The following is a 21,357-nucleotide window of genomic DNA, read 5'->3' on the forward strand; positions in this document are numbered from 1 at the left end:
ATGTTGCCCAAGGCTCTGTTAACTGCCCATAAAAATACAAAGAAATTCTGAAATGAACTCAAAATCCAAAATAAAGAAAAACATAGTGCTACCATTACAATAGCACCAGAAATTTCCCCATGGGCATTTCCACACTTTAAGATTTCCTATATCTTAACCCCCAGCTACTTTGCCTGGAGTCATTTCAGGAGGAATTAATGCATGTGATGCAGCCCTAATTTGGAAATAATTATATATATTTTCTTGAAGTAGTCAGCATCAGCCATGCTCATGAGGGGGGAATGTCCTGCAGTGGCTCCCATGAATACATTGCTGTGGGACACGTCCCAAATGAGGTGTTCACACATGAGAAAAGGAGAGAAAGTACACATGTTAAATTGATTTTTTAAAAAAACACCCGTTGCCTGATCAAAATAAATTGACTGACGCCTGAAAAAGAACATGCTACAGAATACATTGTGTACTCATAGGAAATGCATCAACCTCAAATAGGGTAACAGCGATGCAAAAAGCAGAGTATTTCACTGTGTAGCCATACCCTCATTTTTACCAACTAGCTGCCCATCGTCACTTGCCGGCTATAGAACTTGTATGTCAATGGGCTCCACCTTATTTTTCACTCCCTTTCAGATGCTGAGAGATATTACTTTTCTGAATATCCGTTCCCAGAATACCCCAGATGGTGTGGTCACTGGGGAAATGCGGGAGTTGTAATCCAAAGACTGACTTTTCTGAGCTCTGTTTGGAAATGCTAATCAGAGGCAAGATTGATGACCTCTTCCAGTGAAAAGCAGCCCATGTGTCGGTATGGCTGTCGGAAGATCACTCTGTGAAACATGTCCTTTCTGTCACTGACAACTGAGCAACTTTTCCAGAGCCAGTCTTTGTGACGCCAACTCCATTCTCACAACAGCACATGACTCCAATCACAATGAAACAATGCCTGGGTCCTGCAGTTCTGTATGTTGTGGCAGGCTGGACCAGATCTAATGCTTCTTTATGATCTCTGACCCTCCCTTCTTTGGAGTGAGCTTTCAGCCTCTATCTCCTTATTTGTATTCCCTCTCCAGCCCCTTGGTTGCCTTGCCTGCTTAACTCCCACCACCAAAGTCCATGTTATATTGCTGTTCAGATCCATATTGATTCAGTGGCATTAAATATCAAATGAAATTATTCTTGCTGGTTTCCCAGAAGCAGAGTTTCATTCTATCTTTGATTAAGCACTTGGCAAACAGCCTTTCATTGCACTCAGTGAGAGCCAAACTAAACAATACAATTAATTAATTTCATTAGGAGGAGCATGATCTTAAGAAGGGGGCAAAGACACCTTCTGTTTATTTTAACATGAACTTGCCTCAGTCCACATCTGGCAAATTATTAGCTTTTGTTTTGCAATTGGCCAACTGGGGGATAGCATGGCTTTGTTTACATGTATGAAATCTGAAATATGTAGTACTGAAATATTTGCATGCCTTTAGGAACAACAGTATAAATACTAGGAAATGCATATTACCTTTAACATGTGATCTAATCCTCAGTTATAAAAATAGCTAAGACATCTTTCAGATCTGACCTTTCTGTGCGGAACTGGACAAATATCCATGCAAGCAGGCCCATGTTTCTGGCTTGTTGAGATTAGTTTGTGCCTACAAGGTGTATTTTAGTCTCTCCTTGTTGTCTTCTTTCTCACAACCATCCCCAGGTAAAAGAATATGTGGAGAAACTGCATTATAAACTATAAATACAGATGTGCTCCCAATAAAACCATGTGGGCCCATGTGAGAATCTCAACTGCTACTGAGCCATGTTTTTTTGACAGCAGGGCAACTGTCAAATGGTGCCCAAACAATTCCACTGAGCAGGAATGGTGGAATCGTTTGGGCACCATTTGACAGTTGCCCATCAAAAAACATGGCTCAGAAGCAGTTCCCGCCCCACAGCCAAACCTTGCCTGATCTGCCTCTGTGACATCGCTGGTACCCACTCTTGTGCCATCCCATTCCAGGCGTTGGCCCTGAAATCCCAGAGGATGAGTTGCTGTTGACCTGGTAACCCTATATGAATGTGGATTGGGACCTGACTTTCAGCAGTCATAGTCTGGTGCTTTAAGTAGCCATACTCATCACAGTCATGGAGCTACACACATAGCACATAGTTAAACAGGTTGGCAGCCTTGGCAACTTTAGACAGATTCAGGGAGGGATGAGGCTGGCAATGCCCATCACCCATGTCAGAGATCTGTTTTTTTTTTTCGAGCACCAGAGCCAGGATGCCTCAGTATATCTGGCAGAGGAAACGATGACCTGGTGGTAGACCTGTACTCATGTCCTGTCAGAGTGTGTGGTCCCATAGGTAACTGGTTGTCCGCTCAAAGTAGGAACAATGAATATTTGACTATATAGACCTTTCCTGTGGGCCAGTCACTGTGTTGGGTGGGGTATTCTACGACTTATCATCATCAAAAGCACCATTTCGAAACTCTGAAATATCATAGCCTGAGAAGATTTCACAACAGCACGATCAACACACCCACCGTAAAGTGTAATTAATACTTAGGATTTGTCCATAAAGGTACAACTTCCTTTAACATTTCTTTCTCATACATTTTAATTAAGATGATCTTCAAGAACAAAATCTTATTTTTTTTTAAAAAAATGGAGTTGACCAGAATTGCTTAACACAAATATTAGAGCTGCTTAACATAAGTGTTAAATAAATTACTTTTTAAACTTGTGGTGGTGAATAATAATAAATCTGCTCTCAAAATGATTTATTGTGTTATATTATTGCCACAGTAAAATCATTGCTGCAAAGAGCTCTGAAATGTTCTTTTGCAGCAATGGTTCCTCCATGGTGGAGGGGACCGAACAACAGCTTGATGTCATTTTCTCAGCCTACATAAGGGGAAGATGTAGGGTTGGGTGGGGTAAAGAGTAAAATAAGATTGACCTCACCACACTGTGAAGTTCAGGATTAAGGAAGAGTGATCTCCAAACTATGCTGAAGTGGCTAATGTGTATGCTTGGCAGGGATGATGAGATGTTAGCTTGCTCTCTATTTTTAGATTCTGTTGAGTTGTATGGCTCATTTCCAAAGAATATTTAAAGCATAGATGTTTCCCTTTTTGATCCTTTAGGATCCTCTGTCTGTTGCATCTTGTGGCTAAGGGTAAATTTATATGCATGGCCCATCATGTGCAAGTTGTTTTAAATAGTTTAATATAATGAGAGCTACCAGAGATGAGCCCCTGGGATCCTTTCTTGTTGGATGTTTTTGAAAGTGAAGTCCTACCAGAAGAGCTACTGCATAGAGTGATCTAATGTGGTTTCCATTTCACAAAATGAAAGAATTGGAAGGTGACTCTGAGGTCATCTAGCCCAACCCTCTCATCATGGAGGGTATTTTCTGTTAGCTGCAACCTAGAAAAAAAGTCATACATACACCTCAAATAGATCTGATATCACCACCACCACCACTTCTTTAAGTGACGGAAGTAACATATTACAAGTTATATTACTTGCAACATTGCATTTTTTTAGTATCAACATTACCAATGTTGGTAATACTTTTAAGAAGTACTGTAATGATGGATAATGGAGGTAAATTTTTACTGTAAAATATACAGCTAAGTGCACTTTTTTTGTCAGGAAGCATGGTCCCCCCACCACCAGAAATTGAGTTTTTAAAAAATACTTGCTAGGAGCTTCCTTATTTTAACTCTACTGTTAACACTATTTTTGCATGTATGATTACCTGTGTCAGAGTAAATTGTGCCTGTGAGGTTTATCAAATATTGTACTGTATGCCAGGATCATGGGTAACCTTACAGATCAACATGTTATATTTTATTTGGTCTATCACACTGATCTAGCACTATTCCACTTTGGATTTTTTTTTTAAAAAAATTAAGATATGACAAGGGACCCCAAAAAATCATGTTAACCCATTCTGGCCTGCCTGCTGTTTCTTTCTTCCTCCAGAGGCAGTTGGCTTCTGGCCTAGGAAGGTGGGAGCAGAAGAACCTTGAAGTCTGATCTGTTATTTTTAATATCTGTGACACCGATTGAGCACTATTTCAGTTTGAAAAAAAAGATTAAAAATCACACTACAGCAGAACAACATGGCTTCCGTCCCTGTCACCCATGTCACCTCAGCGTGAGGATTGGCAGCATTGGCATTGGCAGCAACAGTGAGTTTGCTGTGAGATGCAGCCAGTGTGAGGATGGTCAGACAGGTGAGCACAGGACAAAAACTGCAAAAATGAACTCACTTCAAAAACCCTGATCCAGCTCCCAATTTATTTCAGTAGTGTAACCACTCCCTTAGGCTATAATCTTACAAAAATGTGGATACACAAAACTCTCCCTGAAAATCTAGTGCTACCAAAGAGCAGCTAGGTTACACTATAAGACTGTTTTCTTTAGACAACAGGTTGAGGGGAGCAAGGAAGAGGCCTATAATTCCTTAGTTTTCATAAAAGATAAAAACATAGTGAGGAAATAAAGAAAGCCTAACCTAGGCTTCAAAAATTTACATGTTTTATAGAACACTTATTCATATGGTGCTTAGAAAATGGGGGTAACAAATGTAACTAACTGTTTTGATTACTTCAGTTGCTTGTATTCTAAATGATTCCAGCAAGGTAACAAATCTCTTAACTAAATGTACTCTAGTGATGACCCTCAGATTCTTTCAGCGGTGAAACAAAATCCTGAGTGTGTCTAGGGAAAATGGGGATTGACAGATGTTCAGCATTCCAAAGCATCACCAAGCCATAGCACACTTTAGTCGTTTGTTTACTAAAACCTGCTGTAGTTCCTGGTAAACCTGGAAAACCACAGGTTCCACAAACTTGCCTTAATTAGCAACCAGGTCCAGGGAATCTGTGACCCTCCAGAAGTTGATTAACTACAACTCCCATCACTCCCACCACTGATTTGGATGGCAGGTGCAGATATGAACTGAATGTCTCCAGGTTCTTCAATCCTGAGACAAGGATTTGACCTGGAATTAGACACTATTTAAGGGGACGACAGAGGATGAGATGGTTGGACAGTGTCACCAAAGCAACCAGCATGAATCTGACCAAACTCCGGGAGGCAGTGGAAGATAGGAGGGCCTGGCGTGCTCTGGTCCATGGGGTCACGAAGAGTCGGACACGACTAAATGACTAAACGACGACGAAGGTGCTTACTTATGCTGATTCAGTGAGCCCACTCTAATGACAACCCATTGGATTCCAGCCTCAGTCTTCAGACAATTGACTAGAAATATAATTAATTAGGAGACTTTGGCCTGAAATTTGTGAACAGAGGTTCTTACAGGGTGTATGGTGTTTCATATTTCATCTCAGCCCTGAACCCACTTGATAGCCTTGAAGTAAAATGCACATAGAGTCTTCAGAAACAGACCCATTCAAATCATCTGAGGTATCTGGTATTTATTTGTTTGGAAATTTTGTGATTCAGTACCTCTGTCACCACTTACGGGGGGGCATGTCAAAAGTATTTGAATTAAAAAGAATTCAGAATTAAAAGTTTTTTTCTCCTAGCAAGAGTCCAGATATGCAAATGACTACAATTATAACATTATTTCTGAAGCAAAGAGTCTTGCTGATTCAAATTATAAACAGCATTTGCATTAGGTGTCTAGATCCCAGGATTGGTAGAACTGGCCTTTACGAGTTTCTTTCCAAAATCAATCTCTTAGTTTGTATAGATCTCTGTACTGAGAACTGCCTTTTGAGTGATTCTGACTCTCCAAAGATAGGCAGCTGTTGGAGTAATAGTTAACAATTCATGTCTGGTATAGTTCAGAATTAAATATAAAAAGTATGATCTTATATATTATTGCAAACACTTTTGTTTTCATTCAAAAAAGCCACATTCCCCACCCCCCTCAATTTGAGATAATAATCTTAGAACTGCAGAAGAATCTTAGAAAACACACAGAGAGGTTTTTGATTACAACAGCCCTGATTACAATATATGCTAAAAACATTAATAAATTATTTACAGTGTCATTTTGGCTGGAAAGCAGTAAACAATACATTTGGTTAAGTGTTAATCCCTTAAATAGATTATAATTTGTCTTTGGATTGTTCTCATAAAAAGAGGTTCGGATTGAAAAAAAGAAGCAGGCAAAGCCTCAAGAGGGAGTCTGAGGACATAGGACATACAGCTGGCAGAAATTGGAATCTCATACGTGGCACGTGATGGAATCAGAAGGAGAAACAGCTAGCTGTGCTAGCTGTCTCCCATTAAGATAACAAAAGCAGAAGCAGCAAGACGCAAAGAAGGCCTTCTCAGTGGCATTGTCTTCATCCAGCAGTGGGCCAATGCCAGTCACATGACACTGGTCCTGCAAGACATGGGATTGCATCTGATTGCACGTCCCAAACTGTATGGCAATACTTATTAGTACTCTGCTGATCCTGTACATCTTTGGATTGTGAACGGGGAGAACCATTCCATTTCGAGCCATCAGTTCTTATATGTGATTGGCTGCTTGCCACTACAGCTAGGAGCGTAGGTCCTTTACAGGCTTCTCTTTCATCTGGGCCTTACAGTTCTGAATGCCATCTGTGAAAAACAAGCACTTGATGAAACATGAGCCATAATTAGAGTTGATGCAGAATCTCACACTCCTGCTGCAAATGCTCGGTTTGTTGCTTCCCGTGTCCAAGCGATTGGTGTTCCTTGACATTTTCTTATTTTCTCTGGTTATGCACATCAGGATAATCTGTTAAGGCTGAGCATGCTTGCATACAGGGAACGTGTTTTCAAGGCAATCTTGATGGACTGGCTGAAACAAAATCTGCAGACTGACTAGAAATCATAATTAAAGCTACATGATACTGAGAAATAAAGAAGCCATATGTATGCAACCATGTAGCATTTCCCGAGTTTAGCATGGGGAGCTGTTAGCAGTTGCTGAATGTCTTCCTTTTTCTTTCCTGGAGAAGGTGTTGTGTTAATGCACTTTACGGGTTTTTCTTAATTGTTCCTTTTGCAGCCACTTCATTCCCGCTGCCACCCAAAAAGTATACCAGGTTCCTGGAAAGCTTGTTTTTCTTGGGTGTCGCTGCCTGTAGTTCTGTCACCAAACTCGGCACTTCTTCATAGGATCCATGTATTGTGTATTGGTACATTTAAAGGCTTCAGAAAACTCTTGGGTGTTCTGTAGTGTTCCCAAGACCCTTTAAGTAAGACAAAATAACATTTTAGTATCACTGGGTCTACTCCACAAGTAAACACTGAACAAAGAAGAAGGTTAATCTCACTTTCCCCCTTTTAGTCCATGGTTTCCACAAAAGCTACCGTATTTCCCAAAAAATGAGACAAGGTCTTATATTAATTTTTGTTCCAAAAGTGCATTAGGGCTTATATTCAGGGGATATTTTTTTTTCATGTAAAACAATCTACATTTATTCAAATACGGTCATGTCAACTTCTTTTGCTTGCTGCACAATGGTGGAGGGCGGGGTTTCTCTTCACTGGGGCTTATTTTGGGGGGTAGGGCTTATATTACGAGCATCCTGAAAAATCATACTAGGGCTTATTTTCAGATTAGGTCTTATTTTCGGGGAAACAGAGTATTTTGCACTTCTGTTATTATTATAGTTTTCATTTTGTATGAATGGCAATCTAAGGCCCAGTCACAAGACAGAAATTATACTTCTGTCAACCACTCCCAAAGCATGTGTTTTATAAATTATAAAATAATAATCCTAGTTCAACTAGAACAGTGGTTCCCAATACTGTATTGGATAACCCAGGTGTTCTTGGACTGCATCTCCCAGAAACCCTGGCAAGCATAGCTAGTCATGAAGGCTTCTGGGAGTTGTAGTCCAAGAAGATTTGGATTACCCGAAGTTGATAACTGCGGAACTAAAAATGTCAATCCCAGCAGTGGTATAGCTAATTGGCATTACGGCTAGGAGAAAAGAGGGCCAAAGCTTTAAAATGTTACTCTTGGCTGGAGGATTCTGGGTCAGATAGCCCCCCGAAAGTAAAGTTTCCAATGCTGAAGAGGGCTTGTGATCTAAACAGTGAAAGACTCAGACGTACTCTTTTGCCTCTTTTTTGCCCAAGTGAAAATCCAAGGAAGAAGCATGTCTTTTGGTTAAAGTGGAAGAATTTTGGATCCACTGCTTTTCATGTGCGACAATTTCCTTCCCTGGCTTAACTGTGAAAGCCAATTCATTCATATGAATCTGATTACAGGCTCCATGAATCCCCCTTGCTGGATTCAGACAAGCATTTTTTATAGGTGGCCTGTAGGTAAGATCCAGTTTTATGCTATATTGACACTGTAGCTGTTAATCGCATGTTATCTTTGCACAGCAACACTTCCCCGATTGGTTTGCCCTCTGCACTAAGGAGGGTGTCTGTGGCAATAAACCATGGATAAACAATAGTCCATGTGGATGTTCAATAAATGGGTTCATCTTATCCCTGGGGCAGGCTAGCCTAGCCTTGCCTTGTTTCAGGACTCACATGTAGAGTGCTAAATCTGAAGAGAAAAGTCTCTGTGCATACAATCAAAAATTCTGAAAAATCCTGCACAGAGTCCTATCTCCATCCTAAATTGTCATCAGGAAACAGGATTTTGGGTATATACAGCTTAAAGGCCCACCAGCAGTCGTAAAACACAGCCCGTGTTTTCAGGGTCATTATTCTGGGATGTTTTGATTAACAGGGACAGTGGTGTCATCTGTCATCTCTCTCAAGTTTTCATGTTCACCCTGACCTTATCTGCAGTCTTCAAGTAATATTTTAGGAGGGACTGGTTTTGAATGAGCAAATAAATCCCATTAGATTTATAAAAGGCCTGCTGCCAATGAAGATGAAAACTACTTGGAGCGTTTCATTTGTTGGGACAGATGCAGCTGCTTCCATTTTAGGATTCTCCTTGGATACTTGATCAAGCGGATGGGCATAATGAGTACCAGTGGTTCAAAAGTTATTATGACACCTCAGGAAACCTATACATCCTATTAGTATTCCCTTATCTGGCATCCCAATAGTAGCCAGAGTTGCCATTTCACTTTCCCTCTGGCCAACAACAGCACAACAAAGCATATTATTATGAGTTGCCCAGAATGGGCCTATAATCTATATACAAGTACTTGGGTAAAGTACAACGCAGGGCTTTTTAGAAAAATTCAAACTACATATCCAAGTGGAAACAATGAACCCAAACAATGAACGCACAGTGCAAATGAATAAAATATACATTCAGCAACAGTCCTGGAAACTGCAGCTGATCAGAGCAAACACTATAGCAGAAATTAGGCTGAATGCAGGATTTTGAAAATAATTGCCTTAGTGAAAAAGGCACAGATCTCCTAGGGAAAAAAATCTGCAAGAATACACCCACATGAAAATACCATTTTTCTGCCAACTTCAGGAACAGTTGCTGCTTTCACTTAAAATGAAATGTACAAGCAAGAGTTAGGTTCCCACAATATAAAGTGAGAATTTGATAGAAAATGTTCTCTTTCAAAACTGATGTGAATTTGACCACGTGGGATTATACCGCACACTGAAAATTGGTAGACCTAGAGTAGCTGCCTAGAGTGGTCGCAAGACCAGATAGGCGGGATATAAATAGAATAAATAAATAAATAAATTATAAGTAAGAACAAATGAAAATAATAAAAATAAAATAACAAATGAAAAGAGAAAAATGTGGTGGTCCCTTAAAGACTGCTTTATTTCAATGTGAGCTTTCATAGACAAGTCCACCAAATTTGGCAGGCAGCACTAGTACTTAGAAATCTAGAACAATATTTAGTATTTTCCCTTTATTAGTCCATTGTGATTTAATTAAAGGAGAAAACACAGCAGCTTGTGTCCTATTTGTGTTTGTGTACGTTTGCACTTTTAGCCTTTTGTTTCTGTTCATGGGGTATTCTTGGCAAAGGTACTGGAGTGGCTTGCCAATTTCTACTCCAGGTGAATTGTGTTTAGTTGGAACTCTCCACTATCGTGCTCTGGTCCATGGGGTCACGAAGAGTCAGACACATGACTAGATGACTAAACAACAACAACAACAAGTTTGCACTGTCAGCTGCTGCTAATTGTGGCTAATGGATGAGTTGCCTGGAGAATCTCAGTTGTGAGGTCAGGTGCATGACACACAGTTGATCAAGATGTACCCTGAAAACTTGTCAATTAGGCCTGGCAAGTTATGTATGCGAACACGGACAGGATTCTGACCATCGTTTCTCAAATATTATCTATTGCTAGCATTCTGCAAATTAGAACAGACTGCAGACATATGTGCACATTATCCTTTATAAGCATTGAGTGTACAGTTTGAAAACACTCTTTATCAACCTGTCAAGAGTGTTAGTTGTTGAACAGATTTATAAGGCCCAGTTTCTACATTGATCTCCATTATAAGAGAATTACAAAACAAACTTTCTAGTATCTTGCTGCTTGTCTTCAAATGCCTATTTTACCGTCGTCTTTTAAGAGAATTGCACACAGGTTAACAGAAGGGATAGGCATAGTATTCCATGGTTTTGTCCCCACCCCTTTGGTGGCTGCCCACTCAGAAGCAGCATCCTGGGTTCCCCGCTGTGCCTCCGCTGGGCATTGTCTTTGAGTGGGTGCCTGCCAGAGGGGGGCAGGGTGCCGGACCATAGAACACCGGTTTGGCCATCTACTGAACTGGCACAAACTATAAAAGTGGTGGTTCATGACCATCTCTAGTTAACAGTCAAGTCCAGATTTCTGTGCACTGAAGTTGGCTTAACAGGCAACAACAAAATATTGAGGTGGGGTTGATGTGGTGGAGGCAGTGTTGTTTTACCAGTTTTCATTTTTCTTGGGGCACACACAGTAGCCATTAATCCCAAGCAAGTAAGTACATCAGGAAGACACCCGATTATGGGAGAGCACAATTTCTCAGTACTCTCAACTGAATAGTGAATAAGACAGAAAGAACAAAATCATGCAGCACCTTCCCAAGCCAACATATTTATGGTGGTATGATCTTTTGTAGACAAGGATCTCGGTGTAAATAAATAACTATTTTGTAAATGGATGCTTTACAACACTGACCTGAATTTGCCTGGGCTGTGCACATCTGTTTTAATAGAGTTGACAGCATATTCTGGCCTGTAGGTTCCGCACCATATCTTGGAAAACAACAACAAAAGATTGAAAGAATGGGTTGTATAAGAGCAGTGTTACTTTAGTTTTGCTCAGGTCTATTTGAGGCTATTACATGACATTCAAAACTGAGACAGTGAAAGAAGATGTTTAAAGTGCTGCCTGCTGCCAAGTCCTTAAAAACAACAATACTCTACGTCCACACACAACCAGGCTCCACAGACTCACCTTCTGAATGCATTCATGCACTAAGCTGTGATTAACGGAACCTGACAGGTCACTTTCCTCTTGGCGCAGCTGCTACGAAGGCTGTTTGACTTAGCAATTCTGCCAGTTCATATTAAAAGGAGAAAAGCCAGCCTGCTGTTTCCAACTTAACTGTGAAATTGTAACTCAAAATAATTTTCAGAGCTTTCAGTCAAGGAACGTATAATACCTGTGCAAAGTTCAGAAAGAACAACTGCTTATGGTTGAAGTCTATTCCAGGAAGCAGTTTCTCTTCTCCACTCTTTTTGATATGGTTTCGATAGGCCTGTGCCCCCCACCCCACAAAAAAACAAACAGACAAAGAGAGGGAGAGAGGTTATCATTTCCTAGTAATGCAACAGAGAGAAACAGAAAGAGGAGAAAGAAAGATTTTAAAACATCAAGCATCACTTCAAACAAGTCTGTTCTGGATCACAGGAGAATTTAATTAATTACCGTACTCAAAACATACATTTATTAAAGTGACCAATAAAAGAGAAATACATAAATATCATCACAAGGTTTTTGGGCTTCTTCCTTCTTCTGTTGTTCTGAATAAAAATGTGGTATATCAAGGTGAGCCATATAGAACACAGGGCGTTCCAAAGTGGATGGACATATCAAGATCCTGTAGCACCGTGTGGCTTGAACCTAAGAGGACAATATCTGGCAGCATCCATCCACTTTGGTATATTCTGCTCTCTCTGTTTTAGAACAGCCTCCTTTTAGAACAGTTGTCTTGTTCTAAAATGCAGCTGAAGAAGGCAGAAGCTGAAAAATCTTGCCATAATATCCCATTGTTTCTGTGAGTTAAACCATCTAGCTATATGCATATACACACAAAACAGTTCAGTGATGCTTATGTCTATTGGTATGACATCACAGCCATGGAATTCTATCAATCTTCAATTTGGGCATCTATAATGTGGGCAGACCTCTCATGCAAAAACATGGCTATTAAACCACTTTTAGGGCTATAATTAATGATTGCTTTAGAAATAACTGAACTTGATTTCTCCTCGCCAACCCCCAAGGGAGGAGGGAAGCCTCCAGCTTCGCCTGATGGCATACTGAAGCACTAAGCACTTGGAAACACACAATCAACACCATGCATCCAGATTATATATGACTTAATAAAGATGTGTTTTCCCTTATGCTTGATGTGTTTTGCAAACACAAGTCAAGCCCTGGCATATCACAGTGCCACAAAATTATGAAGTAGCTTTCAGTCATGGTTTCTGTAATGGGCTTAGACTTGACTAACTTTGTACCTTACATATTTTTCCATTAACTATCAACAGCTTCTGTAAACTAATATTTGTGTGAAACTTCAAGGCTTAGTTGCCGTCCCCTCACCGCAACTCCAGGATCCAGCCAGTCATGGATCACAATAATAGAAATGACAACAGAAATGTGCTATATAACATTATAGATGCCAGTTATAGATGGCATACAGTTTCCTCCAGGACAATAACATGCAAAATGTAAAAGCAGGTTTGCTCTCATGGAAAAGTTTGCCTAGCTTGGAATGCTTTGGGATTCTTTGTAGAAGCTATTTGCCACATCCACTTAGATCATCTTATGCTAGCAAGAAGATCACAATAAGGTACTGGAAGGAGGCTGTCATTTGTTTTTATTTACTCTGGTTAAACTGTTGATAACCTTGATAAATTTAAGTGAAAGTTAAAGAGCTGTGATGTTTGTATAGAGAGGCAAAGACAGGGCAGTCTTGACCAGAATGTCCTTTGTCCTGGACAGTCAGCTAATTTGACTGTGTGTTCTGTACTCTTTTAACTAAGATAATGAAAATATAGAGCAGGGAGCTTCTCCCCATAATCACATGAAAGAAAGTTCTACATCACTTAACCTTTCATCAGAATTATATTACTTGCCTCATTATCTACCTTGCCAGCATGCTGGACCATTCTTCCCTAACGCCCCATGAGAAGTCAGAAGCAAACATTTTGTGAAAATGCCCCATTAACCATCACATCTCATCACAAAATGATTGTCCAGAGATACAGATATTTGTTCTTTGTGAATTATGTTTGTTTATATAAATGTTGTCACAGGAAAGAAAGACAAATCAGGTGTCAGGACAAACATGTCTGTCTGCATGGGGTGGGGGCAGTACAATTTTTGGTACAGTTTGATGTCCAAGGGTGCATTGAATATATAATAATGTAGAGGGCCCTAGCAAATGCTAGAAAGTATATAACTAAATTTTGAAGCTTTGATAAATTAGCTATCAAATCTATCTATCTATCTATCTATCTATCTATCTATCTATCTATCTATCTATCTATCTATCTATCTATCTATCTATCTATCTATCTATCTATCTATCTATCTATCTATCTATCTATCCATCCATCCATCCATCCATCCATCCATCCATCCATCCATCCATCCATCCATCCATCCATCCATCCATCCATCTCTCTCTCTCTCTCTCTCTCTCTCTCTCTCTCTCTCTCTCTCTATATATATATATATATATATATATATCCCTCTATCTATCCCTCTATCCCTCTATCCCTCTATCCCTCTATCCCTCTATCCCTCTATCTATCTATCTATCTATCTATCTATCTATCTATCTATCTATCTATCTATCTATCTATCTATCTATCTATCTATCTATCTATCTATCTATCTATCTATCTATCTATCTATCTATCTATCTATCTATCTATCTATCTATCTATCTATCTATCTATCTATCTATCTATCTATCTCACCTTTCTCCTTAAAAAGAACACAAGGTGAATATACTGGTCTCATTTGGCTTCAGAAGCAATGCAGAATCATGCCTGGTTAGTGCTTGGATAGGAGTCCACCAGGAAATAAAAGAGATCTCCTGGTAGAAAATAATCATGCCTGAATCCCTGTGGAATCACTGCCACTAAGAACAGACAATATTGGGCTAGATCAGTGGTTCTCAACCTTGTGTCCACAATGTTCTTGGACTGCAACTCCCAGAAATCCTGGCCAGCAGGGTTAGTGGTGAAGGCTTCTGGGAGTTTTAGTCCAAGAACATTTGGGGATCCAAGCTTGGGAACCCCTTGGCTAGATGGGCCAGTGGTTTAATGTAGTTTCCTGTATTCTTAAAAGCTATATCAACACGTGTTTCTGACAAACAATTTTTTAAAATCTAAATGGCTTTTTCCTCAACTCTTTCCATTCTAGCAGTGAACTTTGAAGACACATAGACATTTCTCACCCTATATGCTTGTCTAATGCCACCATTATCAGCAATGTTTTCACCAAGGGTATTGATTCCACTGAGCTGCAAACAAACAAGGAAGAGATGAAAATGTTGCTTGACATTCCTGTTGAACAAAATGGTCTGTTCCAAGAAGCACAATGGTTCCTGGGCTGAAGGTCAAAATGAAGGATTTAAACAATCCAGACATGCAATGGAGAACATTAAAAGTATGAAACAAAATACAGGAGGGAATGAGTTCATTATGAGGATTAGTGGAGAGAGCTGAATTGCTGAAAACACATGGGGGTGGAAAAGTTTTAAGTCAGAATTTAATTCATGGGACATTATGTATTGTATACACAGACCATGGTACCTACAGTATATGCGTTCTGTGCTGTCAAATCAGAACTGACTTAAAGTGAGCCTAATAGGGCTTTCAAGGTAAGTGAGATATTTAAGGAATGGTTTTATCAGTTCCACTTCCCCATCAGTTTCCATGGCTGAGCAATGATTTATTTGAACTTAGTGATATTGCATACAGCTAGCCTTTGACCATGAAAATGACAACACGCTTTGAATGTTGGGTGAGTTCTGTCAAAAGAAACAGCAATAATAAAAGCCATTTGCTCTGCAACCTCTGTGAAGGAATTTGGAACCCATATTACATGTCACCAGAAATTGCAAGCTGTCAGCTGAGTGTTAATGACAGTTCTCATATTCTGTGGTGGCTAGGTCTGAGGGGAGCTGCAATCCAATGGGACCTTGGGGACTGTGACTTGCCCACCAGGGATCTAAACATAAGCTCTGTGAGGTGGGAAGCAAATCTCATTTCCAGCAAATATGTGTACACAAATGTAGATACTGTAAAAGATTATACTTGGTTCTCCAGTGTAACAAAACACAGATGTTTTGTTGCATAATGAAATTATATATGAATCTATATTTATTTACATGCCATCAGTTCAGAACAGACTTATTGCTAACCTAACAGAGCTTTCAAGGTAAGTGAGATATTTAAGGAGTGGTTTTACTGGCTCAACCTCCCAGTGAGTTTAAATGGCTGAGCAGGGATTCGAACCCAGTCTCCTATGTCCTAGTTCATCACACTCTCTACTGGGTATCCATGTATCTCTATCTCTATATGATCACATCATCAAGAAAGAAAGGACATACATGTTGCCCACCAGCCAGATCCCATGAGAAGTTTCCATACTGGTATACCATGCACTCAGATTGTGTCTTGAAATTTTTCGCAGATTCTTGACTCCACCAGTCTACAAGGTCTCCATTCTCATTAAAATTTCTACCTGAAATAAAGAATATGCAGTGATGGCCAAGAAGACAGTGAAAATACAACATTTGCTTTAGACTGTAGCAGACCATACATCTTAGCATTGCCTAATTTGAGTGGAAGCCAGTGGAAGTTGGTGACTCTAATTTTGTGAGGCAGCGAATCTCCTCTGCATTTTGGGCTGAATGATCAAAGGGCTATCCAAAATACTGAACCTGTTCATGGTGGTGGACTCGGCACCTTGGAAGTGTGTGGTAGTGGTGGCCTCACAGGCTCTTGTGAAACAGTGTCAAAACCAACCAGGTTTTTCACTTTACAAGCATTAAATCATATCATGTCCACTACACCCACAAGCATGCTCTCCAGACTCAAAAGTATTAAGTATATAGCTTTTCTGGATGAACAAGAAAATTACAGAAGTCTGGGGGTCCTTTTTATGGCTCTAAGATCCTTGGGAATGAAAATGGAACAAGAAGTCAGAGAAGGTTATGTTATGTGCTATCAAGTCAGAACTGACTTATTGAGACCCTAATAGGTCTTTCAAGGTAAGTTAGATATTTAAGGAGTGGTTTTATCAGTTCCATACCCTCAGTGAGTTTCAATGGCCAGGTGGGAATTTGAAGCTAAGCTTCCTGAGTCTTAGTCCATCACTCTAACCATTATGCCACACTGGATGTCAGAAGGTAAAAGAAACAAAACATACTTCTAGTATTTTTTAAAAAATGGCAAAAAGGTTTTCCAGATAGTATGTTTCTCCACATGATCCTATGTGTGGAGGAACATACTTACAGAGACAATTTTCTAATTTTTGTGAATATATTATTGTACAGATATAATAATTTGGGTGTGGGTGTATGGGAGCTGTAAAAATAGCTGTGAGGTCTGATTCCCACCTCAGCTGTGGTGGTTGCCATTAGAGCTTCTCAATTTCTTTAGGATCAGGACCAAAGTACAGTCTGTCAGCAGACCAACCCTCTTGGAAAGATGCATGGAGATGAGGAAAGAGGAACGCAATTGGCACTATGGTGTGCCTGAGATTTCAACCAGATGTCCTGTTCACAACAGGGCACCCAACCTACAGGAGTCCTGACTGAGGCCTTCATGCCGCCCCATGGGTGTCCTGACCCTACTGCTAGCAGGTGTCATACAGCTTAGTCACAATACTTCTTACGGTGAAATGTCACCCATTTATCTCACCATTGTCATCAAAGCCGTGTGTGATTTCATGACCAATGACCATGCCAATGCCACCGTAATTCAAGGACTGCGGCTGGGATGCACTGAAGAAGGGTGGTTGCAAAATGCCTGCAGGAAAGACTGCACCAAGAGAGATGACACCATAGATGACGGTTTTCAATTGTGCTCATTTGCAAAACTAAAATGTACAAACAAAAACAACCATTCCAGAAAGCTTTTAGATTTGTCAGCATGGTAAGTACCCACACACTCTTCCCATTCCAATCCACTCTCTTTCTAATTACATTATAATCCAAAAGTTCCCATTCTTACAATGTGCCTGCAAAGGACACCTGATAAATTCTAGATCAATTTGCCAGGTGTCTTTGGTGGGCATACTACAACCATGAGAACCTCTTTAATACAATGCAGTTGAAAGCTGATAGGTGAATACTGTCACTTTGTGGGCAGGCCAACTGAATAAGTCCTTGGCATCACTGCCAAGGTTACCACTTCTGTGGGAAAAGGTCTCCATAATCCAGTTATATTATCAACATACATGGTTTTGTAGCGTTGGATTTTATCATGGTGAATCAAGCACCCACCTTTTGGGTTTGCAAATACATAGCAGTTTAGCCTTCAAATTTCATTTGTCTGGGATTTTTCTGGCCTGAGTAGAATAATAATAATCATCAGATAATAATTGAGTTGGAAGGGACCTATAAGGCCATTGAGTCCAACCCCCTGCTCAATGCAGGGATCCAAATCAAAGCAGATCTGACAGATAGTTCTCTAATTTTCTCTTAAATGCCAAGGGCTCATATGTTTTCCTTTGCTGCTTGGCCTTTCTTCTGCAAATTTCCATTTCTCTTTCCTCCCTTGACTTCTTTGCAACTTCCTCTGCTTCCCAGGATCATACTGGTGTGTTTCCTCTGATTCATCTGCTTTCCTTCCCACAATGCCATTTTTTCCAGAGATACGTGTCCCAGCAATCAGACTTGCAAATTATGTCTACTTTTCAGTGACTAACTCAACACAAAATACATTAGATGCAAATAACATGCTATGACAAACTGCTGTTTTTCGTCACTGGGGAGAGCATTTCTGTAAAACTCATGATAATCATGTGTCATTTAATTTGAGCTTTATGAATCCTCTTCCCTGCCCCATTTTAACCCACTGGCTAATCTTTTTTTCCCGCTTTTTATTATGCTTCCTGGAATTTCTTCTGTTCCATAGGTCCAAAGCTTTCCCCTGAATCATCAGGCTGCCATTTCAGGCTCTCACATGCTAGATTAATTACATTTTCCCACTATAGTGTCACTGAGAGGAACAGATTCTGATGTTGCAGGCAACCACCAGCTTTTCCAAACCTTTATTCATGTCAGATTAATTATTTGCAATCTTGCAGCTTCCCCCAAATGTGAGCATTGTCCCGTCTGTTTTTTTCAGAGAAGGTTGGGTCATATATGCATACACAAACCATCTTCTCATATTCCTCCACATTGACTATTATATTTCCACATTTTCAAGAAAACATATTCTGTAATTGCCACACCCACCCTGTAACAGCTCAGAAAAGCAAGGGAAACCCGTTGCTTCAGGAAACAATAAAATTGTAATAACTTGAGTTTAAATCGCATATAACCTTCCCTACACATGGTTTTGGGGAACAGCAGTATAAATAAAAAAAAAATTAAATGTATTAATCCACGTGTATATTGGTTGCCACCACTCTGCAATTTGATGAATGGCTTCCTTTTGTATCATGGCACTAAGCATCAAAACCGTGTTAAAGAAATGCTATTCTTAATAGATGAGATGGTCATTCTGAGCTACTTTGCACCAAGCCAATGCTTGCTAATGACTTTTGAGAAAAATTGAGCAATCTCAAGTAATCCCCAAGAATAAAATTATTCCTAGGAGGGCCTTCCTAACTAGCAAAACATTGGTCCGTATCAACAAAGAAATGCAGTTCTGCCAAAGGAACCACAGTTCTTTCCCTGACAGCTCATTCAAAAGGTGCCAGAAAAAGAATCCAAATTTCCTGAATGCTTTCATTACTAACATGACCACAAAGACTTTTGTCCCAATATTTTTTATGCACTGAATAGGAACAAAATAGATCAGTCTTTTAAAAAGTTTCCAGATGAATAAACATCCCTGTTAAAGGGTGTCTGGATAGCTCAATGGTTAAGGCAGAGCCGGACGTTTAGAGTTCAATTCCCCACTGAACCTCCTTGACTAGGGCTGGACTCAATGATCCATTAGGGTCCCTTTCCAGTCTGCTGTTCTAAGAGAATGATGGTGATGATGATCTTCATTTAGCCTTGCTTTTGCATAGCAGAAAATTTTGCTTTGTTGCTGCCGGTTTTCATGAGACTAGATAGTTTTCTGGCCTGGATTGGTAATTAGCAGTTTCTGTTGTACAATTTTAAGTAAATATTTGTTATTAAATGTTTATCTTGTCTTTGCACTAAAAATATTGCTTGAGGGGTTAAGAGGGAACGGCAGAGTTAGCAACAACTTAAAAGCTCACCCCATCTTTCCATATCGAAGTAGTCCTCAGAAAAGCCCATCTTTGCATTTTGTTTTACCATTGACGAACCAAGGCTGTTCTCCATCCCAAGGGCTAAGTCCCAAACTAATGAATGAATGGAACTTGTTAACTTAACACTTACCTAAGTGCCATTGACTCAACAGGTCTACCCTAGCTGGGACAAACAGTACGATCTAGTCCCAGACCTTTTCTCACAGAGACTGTAGCCAAGGTAAATTTACCACATTTGGGTTGAGCTTGCCTTTCATTAGCCATGATGTAAGAAACAGATTATGCTTGGCTTCCCTAACTGCGTTGATGGATGAGCATGCAGGGAACCATTCATTATATTTGGCTGATCCCTTCTTCTGCTTTGGTTTGACCTCTTGGTCTTGATCCATTGTGGTTAGCATTATTTATTGCCACATGAGCAATTTGAGATCACACTTAATCCTGATACCCTTTGGCTCAAAGCTGCATATTTCCAACAGTCCTTCTGGGAGGAATATTCATTTCATTAGAATGGACAGAGCATGTGCAGCTTGAGCTGCCGAGACTTTCCTGCTATTACACAATTTATTTTGAATTATCAAACTACTGTGATTTTAAAGAAAAACAGCAATACTCCATCCCAGACTTCTGTAACCCATTTCAATGGGTTTTTAAAATTTTGTTTGACGACATTTTTGCTCTACAGCGATTTCGCTGGAACGAATTCATGCCGTCAAGCGAGGCACCACTGTACTTATTAGCCTTTCTGGAGAAACCAGGAAGTGGAGGTCTGAAGCAAAGACCAAAGCTATGACTTCCTGCTTTCAGCATTCCTGCTCAACCACAATTCCCATGATTCTTTTAGGAAAGCCACAATATATATATACCAACCATCAGGCAATGTATTCAATAATAAATAATAATCACGTGCTGTCAAGTTAATTCTGACTTATGTTGACTCTTTTCAGGGTTAGCCAGGTAGAGAATACTCAGAAATGGTTTACCTACTTCTGCATCTAGAGACAACCTGGGACTGTGCAGCTTGCCCAAGGCTACACTGGCTGATTCTTCTGGCATGCACAATGGGGAACTGAACTCCACATCGCTGGCTCCACAGCCAGATACACAAACCACCGAGCTATCTAGTCAGCTCTTGTTGCTGCAGTTTACACCTTGAGCCACAGAACGTCTTTGCACAGCTTTTCAGCAGAAAGGCTAAAAAGTAAACTGATCACAAGGAAAGAAACCAAGAAACCACCTCCTCTGCAGAAGAGAAATGTGTTTGCTCAGAGTGAACTGCACTTTCTGCTGTGTTAATTAAGTGTGAAAATAGAGCACTGGACAGCAATCCCTCCCTCCCCTGTTTTAAGATGGTTTCCCTGCTAGGCTTCTCAGCATTGCTGTGTAAGTAAAGTGTGAAACTATAATCCCAGAGCGGTCGTAAACTGCCCCTTCCATTTCAGAACCTAGTGCAGAAGTTACTTCCACATCACCTTTTTTCGAAAACCATCTCTAAGACCGTTAAGAACAAACAACTGCAAATTGTTCTGTATCCTGGCTTCATGCTTAGTGTAAAACTAAGCAGAACACTGCAAGAAGAGATCAACTGAACATTTAGAATTCAATTCCAGCTCTGTCACTTCCTTAATTTTCCATTTCATGCTTCAGTTTGTAAGCCAAGAATGTGGAGACATTTCATTTGACAGACGTTTGGCCTAAAATGCTGAAAAGCCCCAACTAGAATGGCCAAGGCTAAGGGATTATGGGAATTGTAGTCCAAACA

At 40.1% G+C, this 21,357-nt stretch overlaps 1 protein-coding gene across 3 annotated transcripts in view; it reads right to left on the bottom strand.

Moving 5' to 3' along the window:
* Nucleotides 1-5,425: 5,425 nt before the first annotated feature.
* The window catches only part of MME (membrane metalloendopeptidase), an 81,546-nt gene continuing 65,614 nt past the window's right edge, over nt 5,426-21,357 (bottom strand). For all 3 annotated transcript variants that reach the window (XM_020781934.3, XM_020781935.3, XM_020781932.3), the window contains exons 18-23: nt 17,066-17,185; nt 15,751-15,884; nt 14,593-14,658; nt 11,560-11,655; nt 11,073-11,149; nt 5,426-7,198 (exon numbers count right to left, since the gene is read on the bottom strand). In XM_020781934.3, the coding sequence (XP_020637593.3) occupies nt 7,099-7,198; nt 11,073-11,149; nt 11,560-11,655; nt 14,593-14,658; nt 15,751-15,884; nt 17,066-17,185 (593 nt within the window). In that variant the 3' untranslated portion in view covers nt 5,426-7,098. The remainder of the gene's footprint in view (nt 7,199-11,072; nt 11,150-11,559; nt 11,656-14,592; nt 14,659-15,750; nt 15,885-17,065; nt 17,186-21,357) is intronic.

Source organism: Pogona vitticeps, chromosome 3 (genome assembly GCF_051106095.1).
Source record: "Pogona vitticeps strain Pit_001003342236 chromosome 3, PviZW2.1, whole genome shotgun sequence".
NCBI lineage: Eukaryota > Metazoa > Chordata > Lepidosauria > Squamata > Agamidae > Pogona > Pogona vitticeps.